Genomic DNA, 17,905 nt, shown 5'->3' with positions numbered 1-17,905 from the left:
TGAAAAGTTTCCTAGCAAGATCTCCCCCCTTTGTCTGCGTGGTCTACACTCATCATGCTCATGCCGGGCCTGCTGAGCTGGAGTTCCTGTGTGGGTGGGCATGTGGAGAAGGGACACAGTAACTAAATAGAAAGGATCTGATACCCCAATTGTCCTATGAATAAACAAGTTCAAGACTCAACTATACAGCTGCAAATCAAACATTTTAAGTGTGTTTTAAGTGCAATATAAAATGTGACACTAGATAGCGATGGTGAGCCTTATGGAAGATTCAATGTATTTTTAAAAACACTTTTCAGAACGGTTTTTATATGTATGTAGATTCCACCTTAATCTCTTCCAGTCATCCAAGGGAGGCTTCATTTGTTTCCTTGATCACACCAGATATTTCAAATCTAACCTGGTAAATGGTAGTTTCGAAGGCATCCCATGCAATTACAAAAAGGGTTTTATTGATCAGTAATGATATCTACAATTCATGCTTTTATATATTTCTTTTATATTATCAGCATACACTTTAAACACAAGGCAGTTTCGATGGCATTTTGAGCTTCCCAAGATCCCCGTAAAACTCACTTGCTCCTCCTTCTACGTCTCCTCTCCTCCGTGAGCCACACACAAATGAAAGGATTGAGTGAATGAGGAGGGAGAACCTCGAGACGAAAGAACCATACATTCTTAGAGCAAGACTTGGTGCTGCCATGTGTATGAAATTCAGCTGAGACGACTCTATAGCCAAGCAAACAAGTTACAACAAAGGCAATGAAACACATGGGACGCTAGAATAGGATTCTGCTGTACAAAACAATTTGGGATACAACTTTTATTGAACTGCAGTACCTGAATGGGCACTTGTAGAGCAGTACAATTATAAAGCCCCCAGTTTCTCATGCTATGCTGGCAAGTCAAGTCATCTGCTTTACTGAATGATGGTGAGTCTTGCCAGGTATTTTAATGCCAACTTGGCTCATGTTGTATTTTATAACAGGCCAGGAATGTTGCTTCAATAACTGCAGCATTCTTTATATGCACCCAAGGAGTGCATGGAAAGTAATATGTCTTCTGCAAGCACTGGCTAATAAACTGAACTGCATTATAGCAGAGGGTGGAAAAAAACTCTTTCCTGTCTGGGTTGGAAGAGATTAATGATATGCAGTGTGTTCGAAGCCCCAACTGAGGCTTAATGCTATCAAAAATTTACAAATCCATAAAAAATAATTTCCTCTGAAAATGAAAGGATTTTTCCTCATACACTTATGGTACAGACAGAGGAAATTTTCTACATGTATGATGGACCTACACGTATAAACAATAAAAGCTATATTAGATTGTGGGGACCTTTTTACTATTTGATCCAATGGCTGCTATTTATCCATATGCAACAGTGTCAAAATCCCCGCTGGATTAAATCTTTCCGTTACAACATTACAGATTGCACAAAACTGGAAGAAATAAGAATTAAAAATCAATAGGGAGAATAATACATGGTTGTTAAATTGAGGAAAATGAAAGGATGGTAAAGAATGGGGAAGTTGCTCCCTCTGGAACCGCAGGAATATCAGAATACATTTGTATCTTTGTGAACACATTGTGGACGATATTAGTTTGCTAAGATAGATAACTTACGTTCTTGCATTTATTTGTAGGACTTTTAATCAGCATAGAAAACCAAATAAAGTGAAAAGAGGGGGAGAAAAAGCCAAGTCATCACCAGGGGAGCTCTATTCATCTTTGAAAACCAGCTAAAGACCTGGATCCTCTCATGTTAGTAATTTTCTCTCTCCTTTTCTCTTTTCCCCATTTCCCCACCCTCTTGTCTCTAATTGCTCCTTGCTGTGTGGGCAACTGTTTAATCTGTTTTCATTTTGTTTGGATTCAATCTCATCCGCCCCCACCGTGTACACACTCTTTCTCTCATGGCGACCCTCCTACAAGGAAAAACAAATCCCAAAGGCATCCCAGCTGGCATCAAACTTCTAAAGCTATACATGTGAAATGAAACAAAAGCTTGCCTTACCACCCACCTAAATGGAGAGAGACGCGCTGCCTGACAGCATGAAGACCAGATAACTGATTAGTCGCTGAAGAACAGGAGACTGAAAGAAGGTGGGCAAAAAAAATATATTATTTTTTTTTTGCCTTCATTGTTGTTGTCACCTGACTGGCTAATAATGGGGCAGCATCTGTTGGATCAAGTTTATCAACCCCCCCCCCCTTACATTATACTAATGCAGAAGCTGAGTCAAATGAAGCAGCGTTAAAATTGAGAATGTCGGCCTCCGCTCTCCCGTGTGATCGCAGGAGGGGGTCTGGCCTTGTAAGGAGGGAAGGGGTTAAGGAAAGGATCCGGAGCAATGGCTAAATCTCTATTACGCTCGCCCATCGCAGGCAGAGTGGGGCGTCGGAGGGCAGGTTATTCCGACGGAGCTCATTCCCGTCCAGCCTCAAAACTTGTAGCCTGGAAAAATTCATGATGTCTACGATGGTGCAGAAGCTGCTGATGGTGAATTCTGGGAAGAAGAAGAAGAAGAAGAAAGGAATCTCGCATCACTTTTGCTCTTTAAACCAAATGTCTGGATTAGTGCTTTTCAAGTGTTAATATGAACTATATGCACGCACAGGCAAACAACCACATGAGTATCTAATTCCCAATTCAGGAATGAGCCGGTTCCTGAGGAGCTGCAGTTATCCTAAAACTGTATACACCCCAAGAGTAGCTTTCTCACCACCTGCTTTGCAGAAGCAAGGGTACGAGATGTAAAATTATCATGGTAATTTGCTGGAAATTCAGCACACTGACCTTTGACGTCTCCGCGAGGATGAAGCCTGAGTAAAGAGCAGATTTTCTTTAGCTAGTCTGCTGAGCTCCTGCCATAAAGCTGACGCAGCAGGAGCTGCTGGAGGATTTAATATTTTTGAAGGCCTAACGTTTTAGGGCATTTCCATGGATGATAGAGAAATCACAGTTTAAATTGCACCCTATTCCATGAAGAATCACAAATACCAGGGATTAGGGACATTTTATACACTGTAGCATTTTTGCATTCTGAATTCAACTCAGTTCCATCTTTTAGACTGAGAGACAGTCTTTCCTCCTCCCCAGAGGAACTGGGATCCAGAAAATAAATTGTCAATTACATCAGTACACACTGTGCATGCTGTAATTTCTTGTGGAATTGCCCCCCACCCCTGCCTTCTCCCAACGTTCGGGGCTGAGGAAAGCCGGGACTGTCCACTTGGCTACAGATTGTTAGTAGTCAAGAATACTTAACCTTGGAGGTTTTTAAGCAGACCTTTTTTTTGGGGGGGGGGCAACTATCATGTATGATCTAGTTGAGATCCCTGCATTGCAACTCTACAGTTCTATGATAGAGTGGTGATTGTGGCTTAAAGCTGAACAGCAATGACAGTGTTGTTAAATAATCCACCCCTGGAAGCACCCCAGCTATTCTACCTGGGGGGGTTTATTAAGCATTCAACCAGATTTGCTTGCACAAAGTTTGCATGGTAGTTAGTTTATGTCTAGTCTTTTTTGAGCTCCCTTCCCCCATTTGTTTACAGTGGTTATATGCCAATGAGTATTAATCCTGATTGGCTTGTGGAGTGTTTACATGTCTTCCTCTTAATCATTTAGTTGTCCCACAATTTTCCAAGCATTTCCTCATCAGTTTCCAAACCACAAAAAGTCAGGATCTTTTTAAGGTAGATTTCTTGTGCTAGGATGGCAGAGTTTAAATTGTGCAAATCAAAAGTTCCGATACACTTGAATCCCTCCCATAAAATTGTGACAGTCTGGGCCCATCTTTAGGCTCTCTCATATGCAATATGCCACTTTGAGATCTGCACCCAGAAGTTTAAAAAGGGGTTAAAAAGTATTCTTACTATTAATCAGGGCTTTCCCCCCAGCCAGAACTCACCAGAACTCAGTTCCAGCACCTCTCAGGTGGGCACCATTGCCATTAAAAGAGAACAAGGGAGGCGTTCATCGTGAGTTCCGGCACCTCTTTTTCTAGAGAAATAGCACTGCTGCTAGTTAACACAATGGTTGCATACACACCATACATTTAAAGCACACTACTTCCCATAAATAATTTTGGGAATTGCAATTTGTCAAGGGTGGTGGGAATTATAGCTTTGTGAGAAACTACAATTTTCAGGATTCCTTGGGGAGAGTCATGTGCCTTAAATGTGCTTCATATGTATGGTGTGCAATGTAGCCTTTGTGTAAATGAACTAATATTATTAGTATATTATTTTATTGCTTACTCTCTTTTCCATCTTCCTTCCATTCATTTATTGCCTTTCTCCTGTCAATGGACCCAGTCTTTTTGTTGTTTACTCCATAAAGTGCTTTGCATCTCGATGGGCACTATATGAAGGACAGCAATGCTTTATGGAAGCTGAAATATTTCTGGGAAAAGGATTCCCTGCTGTCAAGAGAATACAAGGAGACCATGCAGAATACTAGACTCAAGCTCCAGCATCCCTCTCTGTTGTTGTTTTTTAAAATAGAAGCATCCTAATCCTTCAGTGAACTCTGAAAGATTCAAAGACGGGGTGCGGGGAAATGGATTAATGGAGGTGTGTGTCCTGCTGCAATGCTTCTGATAAGCAGCCAGAGGGCAACCAAAGTCTAGAACTTGGCAGCAAATTTATACATTTCCTTGAAACAGCTGCTCCTGCTTTAAAACCAGAAAAAACTGCATATGCTGTAAGGGCAGTATAACACTGGACAGATTTGGAAATGCAAGAGTCTATCTTTCACACTTTGTTGAGGAAGGGGAAGGCTGCTGGCTGGGCCAGATATGCCTTGCATGATTGCTGCTGTGCAAGAAACTCTTTATGGAAAGTAAGATGTAGAGAGTGAGTCAAGACGAGAATTGGGGAAGAGCAGAAGTATGCAAGGCCATTGCAAACTGCCATGCTGGCTGAGTCAGGCCAGCAGTCCACATGAAAGCATTCTGGCTTCCCACAGTTGCCAGACTGATGCCATATGCAAGCTTGCTGTCTAGGCATGAGATCCATCTTTTATTGGTTGCTAAATATATACCGTACCTTATTTGTTTTCCCAGGTTTATATCCTGCCTTTCTTCCACTGTGAAACCCATGGTGGTGTAACATATGGTTCGCAGGAGCTCTACAATCCAGGTACTGATTTGCTTACCTTCAGCAAATCCCATGTGCCTTCAGACCACACTCTCTTGGAACCTGGTGACTGACCTTTTGGCTAGCATGAAGCAAAGGGTAGTTCTATTCTCCATGCACTCGCAGAATCATTTGCAAATACATTTACTCTCATGGCTGAACAAACATCTTTTGACAATAAATCTCCCAAGTGAATTATTGTATTGGTAGAAAGTAATTCCTTTAGTGTGTTGAAAATTAGTGGGTGATCCCAAGTTGCAGATACTGTGTGTGAATAGTGTCATGTTCACACTGATTGTTACCTTCTAAATATCATAGATTGTAGGCTCCTTGGGGCAGGGACCTGTTATCTTATGTTTTATAAAGCATCATACACACTGATGGCACTATATAGTAGTATATCAGTAGCAAATCTCAATGATGTTCTCAGTTAAACTCTCCCCTAACTCTTCAGGTCTTTTAGAACAGTAAGTTTGCACATGGTTTAGTTCACTTTTAATATTTTTGTTACAGTTTTTTTCTGGTGGGGGTGCTGAGCAGAGCATAAGCTAGTTGGAGTCATTTTTAGCATCCATTAGCAGTGGTGCAGTTAGGTAACTTGAGGCCCTGGACTTAATGGGCTTACGGGGGCCCCTGTGTATTGCTTCACCTGATTCAAAATATGGCAAGTCAACCCTGCTGCGTCTGGGGTCCATACTACTCATTTGGGGCCCTAGATTTCCACCCCTGCCCTATAGGTGTATTTAGTATCACTTCCCTCAGTGCACAGGCTTGTTTGCACAGATTCTGACACTTTTGAAAAGGAAACCTAAATCATATGGGCATTAACAAGTGTATTGTTATCTGGTTAATGGGGGGTGGGGTGGCCCTCAGGTCTGGAGCCTGGATGTGGCCCTCCAGGCATCTCTACCTGGCCCTCAGCACTCTCCCCAGGTCACATCCTTCCCTTGCCCTGCACGCCTGCTTTAATAACTGCATGCAGCGAAAGGAGGGAGGCTCACTGATGTTGTGAGCTGTTAAACATCATGAGCATGGGGCAAGTTCATAGTCATCATATAACATATGTGATATGTTGGAAAGGACATGGGGCTGGTACAGGGGTTTAAGAAGGCATTGGTTTCTGCTCTGCTCTGCATTTGGCAGTGCTGTTTCCATTCAGCTGCAGTTCAGGTTCTGACAAAAATCTGTTAGTCATCTTGCTGTCTGCTATGCTGAAGTTGTATTTGCAGTCATGAATTACATTATCATTACATTTTCCCATTCATTTCCAATGGAAATGAAACACAATGTAAATCGGGTGGAAGTAGTTTTGATGTTGTTATGCATCATTTGCAGACTGAAAACAACAGCAGTGACTACTGATTGTATTTGTTGGGTTGTTTCTATTCTAGACATGAGACAAATCAGCAAACATCGCCAATTTACACTCTTGTTTCCATTTTCATCTGAATTCTCCAACATCTCTAGGCTGGAGACAGCCAATATTTTTCAAGGGAGTTGAAAGGAGTTTGCGTGAGGCTTCACTTCCCATGCATACATATCTCTTTTGCCATGCTATGTTGCCTGCATTGAAACAGTTCTAGTAGATTTCTGAAACAAAACAAATCCCTGCAAAACCTAATTACCAGATTCAAAAGTGGCAGAATGTACACAACAGGAGCAGTGTCCCTTATTTCAAACTGCCTTCAACTTCCAGTTTTGTCTCCTAGGTGCTGCCCAGTTTCTGCCTAAGCAGAAGTGTGTAGAGGTTGTGAACCTCTTTCAGATTTTCAGATGAAAGGGAGATGGAGAAAGACAAATGGCTATTCTTCATCTGAGATGTGCCTCAAAAGAACAGCATTCTGGCCAAGAGATAAAGACACCATCAACTTAAAAGCCCAGCAGCTACCAGGGCTATATATATATATATATATATAAACAAACTCAGCTACTGAGTCTTTTTGCTCTGCAGCATTCCTCATTTGCTATGGAAAAAAGCAAAGGTCTTCTGAGAAACTCATTAAAAAACTTTAAAGGTCAGCTACAGAATGGTTTGAAAAATGAGTGAATAAATAAAGAGAAATCCAGAGAGATTGCCTCGTTGCCACACAGATTTGAAGCAAAACACTGAGACAAGTGCAATACTTGTCAAGCTGTTCCAAGTGCAAAGCTGTGCCTCTCCCTTCCCAAAACTGATGGCACCACTTTTTGATTAAACAGCAGAGTCAGCCTTTATTGTGGGGAGCCTAAGTCTTGGCAAGTTCAACAGGTGTGAACCAACCAATAGGGAATGTATTTCTCTTCAGACCAGGGGTGGTGAACCTGTGTCCATCTGGGTGTTGTGTAATCAAACTATCATCAGCCCTGACTATTGGCTCTGCTGGCTGGAGCTGGTGGGATATGGAGTTTAAAAATATCTGGAGGGACACAGGCTCCCCACTCCCTGTTCCAGACATGTTGATTTGTATGCGGCATGGAGTCCGATTTGAAGATTTGCCAGATTGGACTCCATGCAAATCTGGAGCTACCAGTAAATAACAAAATGACGTAAAGAAAATTGATTAATTTTAGAAATGCCATCAGTCTTGAAAGCATCAGCATCAGCTTTCTTCATGCAGTACCCAGACTCATCTGCATTTGATCTCCAATTAAAAGAGCTTTGTAAGTAAATAACTGTAAGTACTAGTAGCCATTTGTGGACTCATGCTATATAAACATGCCATCTCCACATAACTTAAGATCACACCCTCTAACTGTCCAAGGATAGTAGTCAATAATAATTGCAAGGGAGAGTGACAGTTGCTAAGGTTATCTCTTTGCACGGGCCACATTCGGACATAATACTAAACCATGGTTTATTGCATCAACTTTCAGGTTCTCACATTTCCTCTTCACATGCAAGAGAAGTAAATTTGAAGCATTTGCTCACAGTATGTAACACACTGCAATTTCCTATTTCATGTGGATATAGAAACTCTGATATGTACAAACTAAGATATCCAACTAATTATGGACTCTTCCAGATGTGGACATTTTAGCAGCACCCAAACATTGCTGAAAGTGGCACACAAATTCTGCTTTTAGACTTTTCTCCCATACAAAATTATTCTTTTCCACCTGCTCTAGGACTCTGATTCTATGGGGCTAATGCATCTACAAGAGCCCTGTTGTAGGAAGGGTATAAAATGTTAACCATTTGATGAGAATTCCAATGCAGATGAAAGATTAAAGGCAGCTAGAGCTGCAGTCCTATGTACACTTATTTTGAAGGAATTCTTATTACACTGCGGATTACTTCTGAATAAAAATGCACAGCAGTACTTCTCAAGTCCTGGAGAATGAAGCAAAACCAATAATTCGTCTGAAGGCTTAACACCATGATCCTTCAACAGCCATGCAAAGCTAGGTCAATCAAAAACGGAATTGATTCTTATGTGACAAATTAATCTTCATTTTAAGATGAAGAAGTTGTTTTGCTCTCTATCTAATCTGCATTACACAAACTTACTTATTTTGCTCCTTTTTTTGTGCTCATCATTTTAAGACACCCATGTGTATATGGGAGCAGAATACCACCCATTATATTTCACCGGCTGCGTGGCTCTTTTTTCCGTATGCTCATTTCTCCTTGAATCATGAGCATGTCCCTGGCATCTATGATGACTGGCACCATGTTGAACAATCATATGCTAAAAAATAATAACAACGCAGCAATAAGTCCCACCCTAAAGGAAGCTGCCACTTGGTGTTGGAACCATATTCTTTCTTGTATTGATCAGAGCATGGTAGGAAAATGCATATAGAAGGGAAACACTGTGGGAAAAGGCAGGCCATATGTGTGAGGAGGGATGGGGTGGAACAGGGGAAGTTTTTGGTTTTTTTCGGCCTCAACCACAGGGAGTGAGGTTACTCCCACTCTGCTCTGTCACAGTGTTATAACGCATATAAAATGCATTTTCTTTACTAACGAAGCTGAGTCCTTAGACCAGGGATGGGGAACCTCAGGCACAGCGGCCAAATGTGGCCCTCCAGTCCTTTCAATCTGGCCCTTGGGACTTTCCCCAAGACACCTGCCCCCCATCTCAGCCATATCCTTTCTACCCAGGCCACACACCTCACTGGCCCTCCTTTGCACCCTCCTTGAATGCTTTCCCTGGCTGGAATGTGCCCTTGAATACAGATATTGTTTCTTGCTTGCCTGGATAGACAATAGGGACAATAGAGTTTGTAAGTGTGTAGAAGCTGGCTTACAGCACATAGGTAAGATTCACATTGGTTCTCTGCTCACTTTTGCCTCTGCCCACCACTGGCATGTGGCCCTCAGAAGGTTGCCCAGAAGACAATGTGGACCTTGGATTGAACAAGTCATGGATGCTTTAGCTGAGATCCCAGAATTGCACAGGATTCGACTAGATGACCCTTGGGGTCCCTTCCAACTCTACAGTTCTATGATTCTAAAGGTCCCCTGGTTTGGTTTTCTCTCCCTGCCTCTCTCCTAGCCCCTCTCTGCTATTTTTCTTTCCCCATGTAGCCCCTTTCTCTTAGAGCAGGCATAGGCAAACTCAGCCCTCCAGATGTTTTGGGACTATAATTCCCATCATCCCTGACCACTGGTCCTGTTAGCTAGGGATCATGGGAATTGTAGGCCAAAAACACCTGGAGGGCCGAGTTTGCCTATGCCTCTCTTAGAGGGCCCCTTTCCATGCCTTTGATCCATTTCTTTCCAGCCATGTCCACTTCCAGGGCCCTTGCCAGTCCATTACCCTTAGGTGGGTTCTCTTGGGATCATCAGAACTGGCCGATGGGCTGGTGGCAGGGAACAAATATCTACCTGTCTGCTCCTCCATGGCAGGGCTACTGGTTCCCACACAGTTCCTCTCTCTGCTTTCTGCTTCTGCCCTAACCTGCTTGAGTATCTGGGGGCTTTGGAAATGTGGGGATGCCCTTTGATGCCCCCCCATACCATGTGACCTAAGAATCCAGAGACAGGGACAAAACTCACTGTTCTTGGTTTCAAGTACTCTGCTCTCATTTTGTGCTTTAACAATGACACTGGCTTTCCAAAGAGCCAAGGGGGCAGAGTGTAGGCCAGGGGTGGGGAATCTGTGGTCCTCCAGATGTTGGACTCCAACTTCCACCAGCCCCATCAACCATGGCCAGTGGTCAGGGAATGTGGCATATGTCATCCAGCAACATCCAGAGAGACACTGGTCCCTAATCTAGATTCTCCAAATCACTTTACTCTGTTTTTGCCATTAAAAAATAGCCTGCATATTGTGTTCCAATACAACTCTAAAAGCTCTAAAATGCAACTCTAAAATCACTCAACATCCAGAATGCTGTTGCTCACCATTTATTTTGTTCCCTTGGAGATAGAGATTCTCGAGGCTTGTACTGACTCGTGGTATCTTCTGAAGCCTGTTGTACGAGAGATCTAGCTCCAGGAGGTTACTTGCATTAAAAGCATTGGGGGAGACTCCTTCATTTGTCAGGCTGTTATGAGAAAGACGTACATAGAGCAACTTGGGGGAGACTTTGAAGAAATCATCGGGGATAGTTTGTATGTGATTATACTCCAGATACAGCTGCTCCAAGGCAATTGGAAGGCCATCGGGGACTCTCCTGAGCTGGTTATAGCTTAGGTCTGCAAGAATCAAAGACTTCAACCCCTTGAGGTTTGAACCAATTTCATGGATCTGGTTGTGGCTGAGATAGAGGGCGGTGAGGTTCTCTAGGCCTTCAAGAGCATTGGATGGCACCTTGGAGATTTGATTATAAGCCAGGTGAAGCTCTCGCAGTGACCGTGGTAAAGGGGTAGGCATCTTGGTCAAGTTGTTGTGGTCAAGGTATAGCCTCTCTAGGTTCTTGAGCTTGGCGAAGACCTTCTTTCCCATTTTCTCACTGGTTATTTGATTGCCGTGCAACGCAAGCCACTCTAGGTTGGTAGCATTGTCAAAGGCTCCCTCTTGGATAGCCCCAATTTGGTTGTTCTGGAAGTAGGCGTATTTCATCCGGGAAGGCACAAAAGGAAGATACCTGAGGTTGCGAGAGTCACAATACAAAGCAGAAGAGAAGTTGGGTGGGCATTCGCATTCTTGGGGGCATTCCCTGGAAACAGGTGGTTCAGGGACAGGCTCCCCAACAGAGGACCCAGCTGGCACATAAGAGTAAGAAGAATATGGGGGAACCTCATCTTCATAATATGGAGAATAGCTGTAGGAAGAGGATTGGCTGCGTAAATAGTGCTGTAGCCAGGCCATGTCCTCATACTGATCGTCGTACTGGCTCAAGGACACTCGGCAGAGGCCAACTATAATCAGAACAGAAGCCCAGTGCATTGTTGCCACAAGCTTTGGACCAACCTAAAGAAAAAGGTGCAACAAGGAAGAGGGAAAGATCAACCACAGAAAATGTTAACTTAGGGATACACAAATTAAATAGCAGTCACAAATGTATGTTAAGGGGGCTGAGGCTTCACACATGCATTAAGCATGATTGATTTCTGCACAGGGCCAGTTTATGCAATCAAGATAATCAAGCAGTAAAGCTTTTCAGGTCAGGCTACAGGTATATATGTATATAATATACAGCTATTTAACAGGCAGAATTGCATGCTTACATGTTCCTCCCTCCCCTACTCACAGCAAAGGCTCAAAAGTTTTAAGTGCTAGCTTTATACCTACCAGGAAGTTCCCGCCCTTCAAGGGGGAGCATCAAAACATTCAACCCCACCCTGAAATGATGCAGCCCAAGAAAGCCTCACCACTTCATTCTGCTGGGTGTGGAAGCTGCCCCTGACACCATAGAAGGGAGACTAATTTTTAGTGGGCCCAGGTAGCAAGACAATGGCTGAAGGACTTGCCCAAGGCCATAGAACAGATGACTAGCCCAGCAGAAACAGAATTCAGAATGTGGACCTTGCAGTGAAATGTTTGGGGGTTCACTTAAAAGTAGAAGAGACACATTTGTGATGTGACTGAGCCTTCAAGCCCATATAGTACTTCTAGCATTCGGATTACAGCGTCTGAAACAACAGCCACTTTAAGTTTCATGTTGCTAACACTGCAGAGTCCAGTGATTGTCCATAGAACCTCACAGAATGGTTTCCATGCTTCTATAGTGCACAATCCTGCTTATTTCCATGCTTATTTTGATGTACAATCCTGTGGCCTGCTACTGACGTGTGTTTGTAGCTTCTTGCTTTAAAATCCTGGCACAGGAGACAAAGACGCTATAGTCTACTGGCTTCTATGATCCATTCCTCAGCTGGTGTGCTAGCTCCCTGGCATAGCACTCCCACTGCAAGAAACAAGGCTGGAAGCCCTGGTGGCAGAGCTATAAGGCATCTTCAAATGAAAAGCCCAAGGGAGCTTTTCATTCCTAATGACACAAGTCCCACTGTATAAGTCCACAGAATTCTTTATATATTGAAATTTGGTTTTCTTTAAAATACAGCTACAAATAAATTATTGTCCATGTCCTATTAGTGCTATATAACCAAAATCAGCCTCTGTACAGTTATATATGCTATAACGTTTTAGGCTTCCAACGGATCTTTTGAATAATTTGCTCAAGTATTAAAAAAAATTATAAGAAAGGTTTCCCAATTCTCTGCACTACATCATCACCACCATCATTATTAAAGCTATTATTATTAGACAGTAAGCTTTGCCATAACAGCATACTAGTAATACTTTGATTCCCATTCAACAGCAGTAGGAAATTGTAAGCTTCAACCAGTTTAAGTTCTAACACTCTATGCATGAGCAGTACATTAGGGAGCACTAAGCCTCTAAAGAAGTTCAAAAGAATCGCAGTAAAGCAGTGAAGGGTACAAGGTTCTTCATGTGCGCAAAGCATTCAGACCCTGAGAGTTCTCCATTGGGACATAACCCTGTTTTCCTCCTCCTCCTCCTATGTGCTGGCATCACACCAGGTTATCATGGGGAATGGGATGTCTCTGCATGCCCTCCTCATCTCTTCCCCTACAGCTCTCCCCCTTCTGCTTAATCAGTGAATGTAAGTTCCTATTGTGCCCTGTGAGGATTCCCACCCCCAATAAAGAGAAGGGCCATACCTGATTTGATCTTTAAAAGAAAAACGGAAGAATACAAATAAAATGTTTACAATGAAGAGGGAGAAAATCACACACACACACACACACACAGCCATAAAATGGCAGTGAAAAGGGCCACTTGCCAATCAATGCCTACAATATTTATGCAGCCACTTTCCACACGCCACTCACATAGATGAACTTGCTAGGAGGGAGGGGTGGGCATTTTCCAAGCAACAAAAAATATATATTACTCCTTGAGTTCTGAGCGGGCCAAAAATATCCCTACAAAAGAAGTACTACTTGGATGAATCCCAGTCAGTTTCTGAATACCGGCTATCTATTTGCTATATGTACACACTCACGCAAACACTGAATGGAAAGACCTTCCTTTTATTTTCATGTACGTGAGCACCTGCAACTGTATTTGGAAAATTACAAAGAGCGTTTAGATTCTGTACACTGGAGAAGCTTGGCATGCAGGCAGCTCTTCAGAAAGCACCACTCATACCACCCAGTGTCACTTTGCCTGAAAAAATAAAACATTCCTCGCCTTGCTTGGAAAACTGACACATTCCACATCTCTCTCCATCAAAAAATCAACTGTCTACCACTCCACTATTGAATGCCCATCTTTATAAGGAGCTCTGGAAAGGTCTCTGTTCCACCAGGGTGCTCCTAGAGGTTAGCTCTTGCCTGGTGGTTCTGCTTAAGAGCCACATTTCTGGGAAATTCATTTCCATCAGCTGCACACTTTCTAGGTGTCCTTCCACAACCACACTGGCTAAGGAAGACTCATAATAGTCATTAAACTAAAGGAACACATTTAATTTTTTTCAATCCTCTGAAGTGAGATTCTGATCCCTTAGGTAGAACATCGTAGAGCTGATGTCTCAGTGATAATCTTCACAAACTAGTCATAATTCAGCAGTTAACAATTCTTATTTCCTCCCCCTGGTTTCATTTTCACCAATATGCACTACACTTTGATACAAATGATGCAGCCAGGTACACAGTGTCCCGGGCATAAACTGGAGGGAGGCAAAGGGATCTGGCAAGATGGTGTGTGTGTGTCTCATCTTGCCTCCCACTGCCAAGAATTTCACAAATTATGGAGGAAGAGAAGTCATGATTAATGAGGTCAAAATGTTCCCTTCCCCAATAATCAAAACAGGTCTGTACCCTTGCTACTCATCCTATTGCATGTACTGCTCACCTCCTAAGTTAGCACGATGGTGCAATTGCATTTGGCCCATTTGTGCCAGGGATTGCTCAAACATCCTCTCACAAAATATGCAATTCAGAAATCAACTCACCTAGATTCAGAGACACCTTTTCCCACAGCCTCAGAGTTTGCCTGTGTGATCCTCTTGTGTATTATGGAGCATGTAGGTGCAAGTTTCAACTTGCCAAGGTTGGTACCCGCCCAGATTCCTGATCAAATATTGTGCTGGAAGACCATGGGCTCTGCTGTGATGTTTTTTGGAGTGACCTCCAAGCAGCAGGCAGTTTGCAAAGCAGAGTGAAAAGACCTTAAAGCTGCTTGGCGTTATAAATAACTACATCTCTCTCTCTCTCTCTCTCTCTCTCTCTCTCTCTCTCTCTCTCTCCTTTTTCCTCGCACAGGGTTTGGCACTTCTAGTCTCTCTTTCTGTTTAACAAGTTAGTGGAACCCTGGTTGTTGTTTTTAACAGACTTTTGCTATTGCTGCCTGTATTTCCCATCAAGAAGATGCAAAGAAGTTGGAATGAAAAAAAATCCAGATTTGGGGATGGAGCCGAAAATGTGAAAATAGATTGTGCTGTTTAGAAATGAAGTCTCTTTTCATCCATGCAAATAGAGGCTAAAGCTACAGAAACCTGTAGTTCTGCAAGTGGCAATGGATTTGGGGGGAAATATGCAGCAGAATCTGGCATTTCAGTATTAACATTTCTCAAGAAAATGCCTACAGCTACAGGTTGCAATGTCCCAAGACCCATCAGTTTCACGTGATCTCCCCATGACATACACAACACTATTCCTGACCTTAAATTCTCCCAACTCTTTGCCACATTGGCTATCACTACTCCAGACCGGTCTCTATTCAAATGTCCTGTAGCAAATTCTTTAGTTAACCCAGAAAATAATAGCTCTTTGTGGTAGCAGAAAAAGTGGTCTTTGCTTTCAGACGGCATATTGAATCAGCCAGAGCAGTAAACCACCCAACAGACAAATAACATGTAAGAACCAAGCCCTGAATATGACACAATGCCAGATCTGCCTTTCATCCTAGTTGGCAGCAGTGTTACTGGGCCTAATAATGCTAGTCATGCTGTCAAAGAATCACATGCGCATCCTTCAGAGTGCTCTATGTTGCCACCTGCCCACAATGCACCACGGAGGCCAGATGCAAAAGAAATCAGGGTTCCAGCACTTTTAAGAGCTGTGCAAAAGAAGGAATTTCAGAAAGTGTATCTTGCATGGCAAGTGTGCCACTCTCGTCTGTAATTCCCATCTAAATTCAGATCTTACAGTTCTAACACCAGGTCAATTTGTTTTTGTTTGTTACTGCTTTTTGTAACATCTGGCCTGAAGGTTTCTGGAGAATCAAAAACTTGCTTCTATTTTGTGACATTGTGATCCACTCAAAGAAAGGTTTTGCATTAACTTGGTTTATTCATCACAACACCTCAATCAGTGTGTGAACGTAACCAACTACCTTTCTACATTAATGTAACCTGATGACACCAAAATAAATGTAAATATTATATATTTCCCCATGAATTATGTTTCTGAAGGAGGAGGGCCATTTCACGTATGTGTAAAATATTTTCCATGTCCCAATTACCTGCTAATTTACAGTAGATACATATAAGGAACAGAAAGGAAAAGCAACTTCTCCCTTTTATTCATCAGAGTTGGCCCAGATAGGATGGAGCTGGTGCATTTTTGTGGTCTGCATACTGGAACCCCAAGGCCCAGGGCACCTTATATAAGCTTCAGTAATTAACTGGGACGTAAGTGTATTTTAACCTGTAACTGAAGCTCTGGTTGTACTGATTAACAGTGTTTTGCTCTCCACCTTTCCTCAAGTGGTAAGGAAGTTTGAGTAGCAGCTGTTTAGATGGCTGTTCCCTTCCGAGAAGAGCCATAGGGCTTGTCCACACTTACATTTTGCCCTCCTCTTTCCAGGCACAGGTTTGCACTTTGAAGCTCCATGTCTAAGCTTACTTTTGTTGTAGCTCCAGAGCTTTCCCTGCAAAAAAAAACACCTACTATTTAAAGCTGAAGTCCAACAAACAGCAATTCAGGTTTTCTGTGGCTTGTTGTTTGCTCCAATTCAGATTTAAAGAGTGGGTTTTCATTGAGAAAGCTCTGGAGCAAATAATAAGAATAAGAATAAGAATAAGAATAAGTGAATAAGCCCTTATGAATAAGCCCTTATGCTGTGTACACATTACAGCTTACTCCAGCATACTCTCACTGCTGGCGTTTGAAGCTGAGTAGATATAACATTAGCCACAATCCATGATTATTCTGTGGCTTCTTGAGAACTACTCCTGTTTGATGGGCTTTCCCTCAAATCAGGTTCAATCCAATTTGAAAATGGAAGCCAGTTAAGCAGAGATGTGTATACCTCAGGCAACCATTGCACACATGCAGACGACCACTTCAGTGAATTGGAGTTTAGTGCAGGGGAAACAAATCATGTAATGAGTATCAAATGAAGACATCCACCTCTTTGCGGGTCTGTACAAGTAACTTAAGAATGTGACTTGAAATGTTAATGCGTTTCAAGCTGCTGATGTGTACATAGCCTTAATAGCATTTATGTTTATCTACAAACATCTCAGCTGAGCACGGTGAGGGAGTTGCAAGCAGCTGATGCTTAAGACTGGGCTAATCTTTAAAGCAGCACCAGTTCCCCAAAAGCAATAGTATGCCTTTGCAGCTGCAAAAATGAAGTCTTGTCTCTTTTACTAGCCACATTTCAAATGGTAAAGCAGTTTCACTCTGGATTGCAAAAACTGGCCATCCAAGTCCACTCAACAAGCATCTTTCACTAGCAACCTATACAAAAGCTAGAAGAAATTGCCATCTTTTTTGCTGACACACAACCTGATAGCATTATTTCCATAGATTAAAGGTTGCAGCCTTTTATAAACATTCCAATACACTAATGTCTAAGGTAAATGCTTAACAAACTCAACTGCTATATTAATCAGCACAGTAAGGTAAAACAAAAACAACCCATTTCTTAGTGCTAAATGTCCTCATTCGTGATTATGCTTTCTAAAGCCAGGATTTTCAAAGTGTGAGGCTTGCCTCTCACTGGACATTCAGCTCACCTCCAATTACACAAACCTCTCTCTTTAGTTGTACCTTTGGACCGATCAAAGAGGTGGATGGCTGATTGACTTGCCTCTTTGGTCAGCTCAGTCCTTGGTGCTGTGTTTTCTTCCTTCAGTAGATGTTGGCAGGGTTGGAAGGATTTTAAAGTGCTTTATTCTCTTCTGGAGAATCTTCCCTTGAGGAATTTAAGTGCGCACACTGTCTCTCTCTTTCAGAATGGGTGTCTTCTTTGATCTTTTTGCACCCTGTGGAGGTGGGACTGACCAATAGCAGCTGAACTATATTTATACTGTCTCTGCTGAGGAAGCTCAAACAACCCATTCCTTTATTTTTAAGTAATTCTCTCTCTGTGGGTTACCTCTTTTAATTCATCATCAGTGCCCCAGTAATTGT

General features: G+C 42.5%; 1 protein-coding gene across 3 annotated transcripts in view; it reads right to left on the bottom strand.

Moving 5' to 3' along the window:
• Positions 1-430: 430 nt before the first annotated feature.
• Positions 431-17,905, bottom strand: part of FMOD (fibromodulin) — a 73,056-nt gene continuing 55,581 nt past the window's right edge. The window contains exons 1-3 of one of the 3 annotated variants that reach the window (XM_083445583.1): positions 17,509-17,530; positions 10,475-11,486; positions 431-2,510 (exon numbers count right to left, since the gene is read on the bottom strand). In XM_083445583.1, the coding sequence (XP_083301709.1) occupies positions 2,359-2,510; positions 10,475-11,462 (1,140 nt within the window). In that variant the 5' untranslated portion in view covers positions 11,463-11,486; positions 17,509-17,530 and the 3' untranslated portion in view covers positions 431-2,358. Of the gene's footprint in view, positions 2,511-10,474; positions 11,487-14,496; positions 15,158-17,508; positions 17,531-17,905 lie in introns of those variants that run through there. The other 2 variants (XM_083445582.1, XM_083445581.1) reach the window with 2 other exon arrangements.

Source organism: Podarcis tiliguerta (assembly GCF_965153285.1).
Source record: "Podarcis tiliguerta genome assembly, chromosome: 6".
Taxonomy (NCBI): Eukaryota; Metazoa; Chordata; class Lepidosauria; order Squamata; family Lacertidae; genus Podarcis; species Podarcis tiliguerta.
The sequence above is the reverse complement of the archived record's forward strand: the minus strand, read 5'-3'. Positions and strand labels throughout refer to the sequence as shown.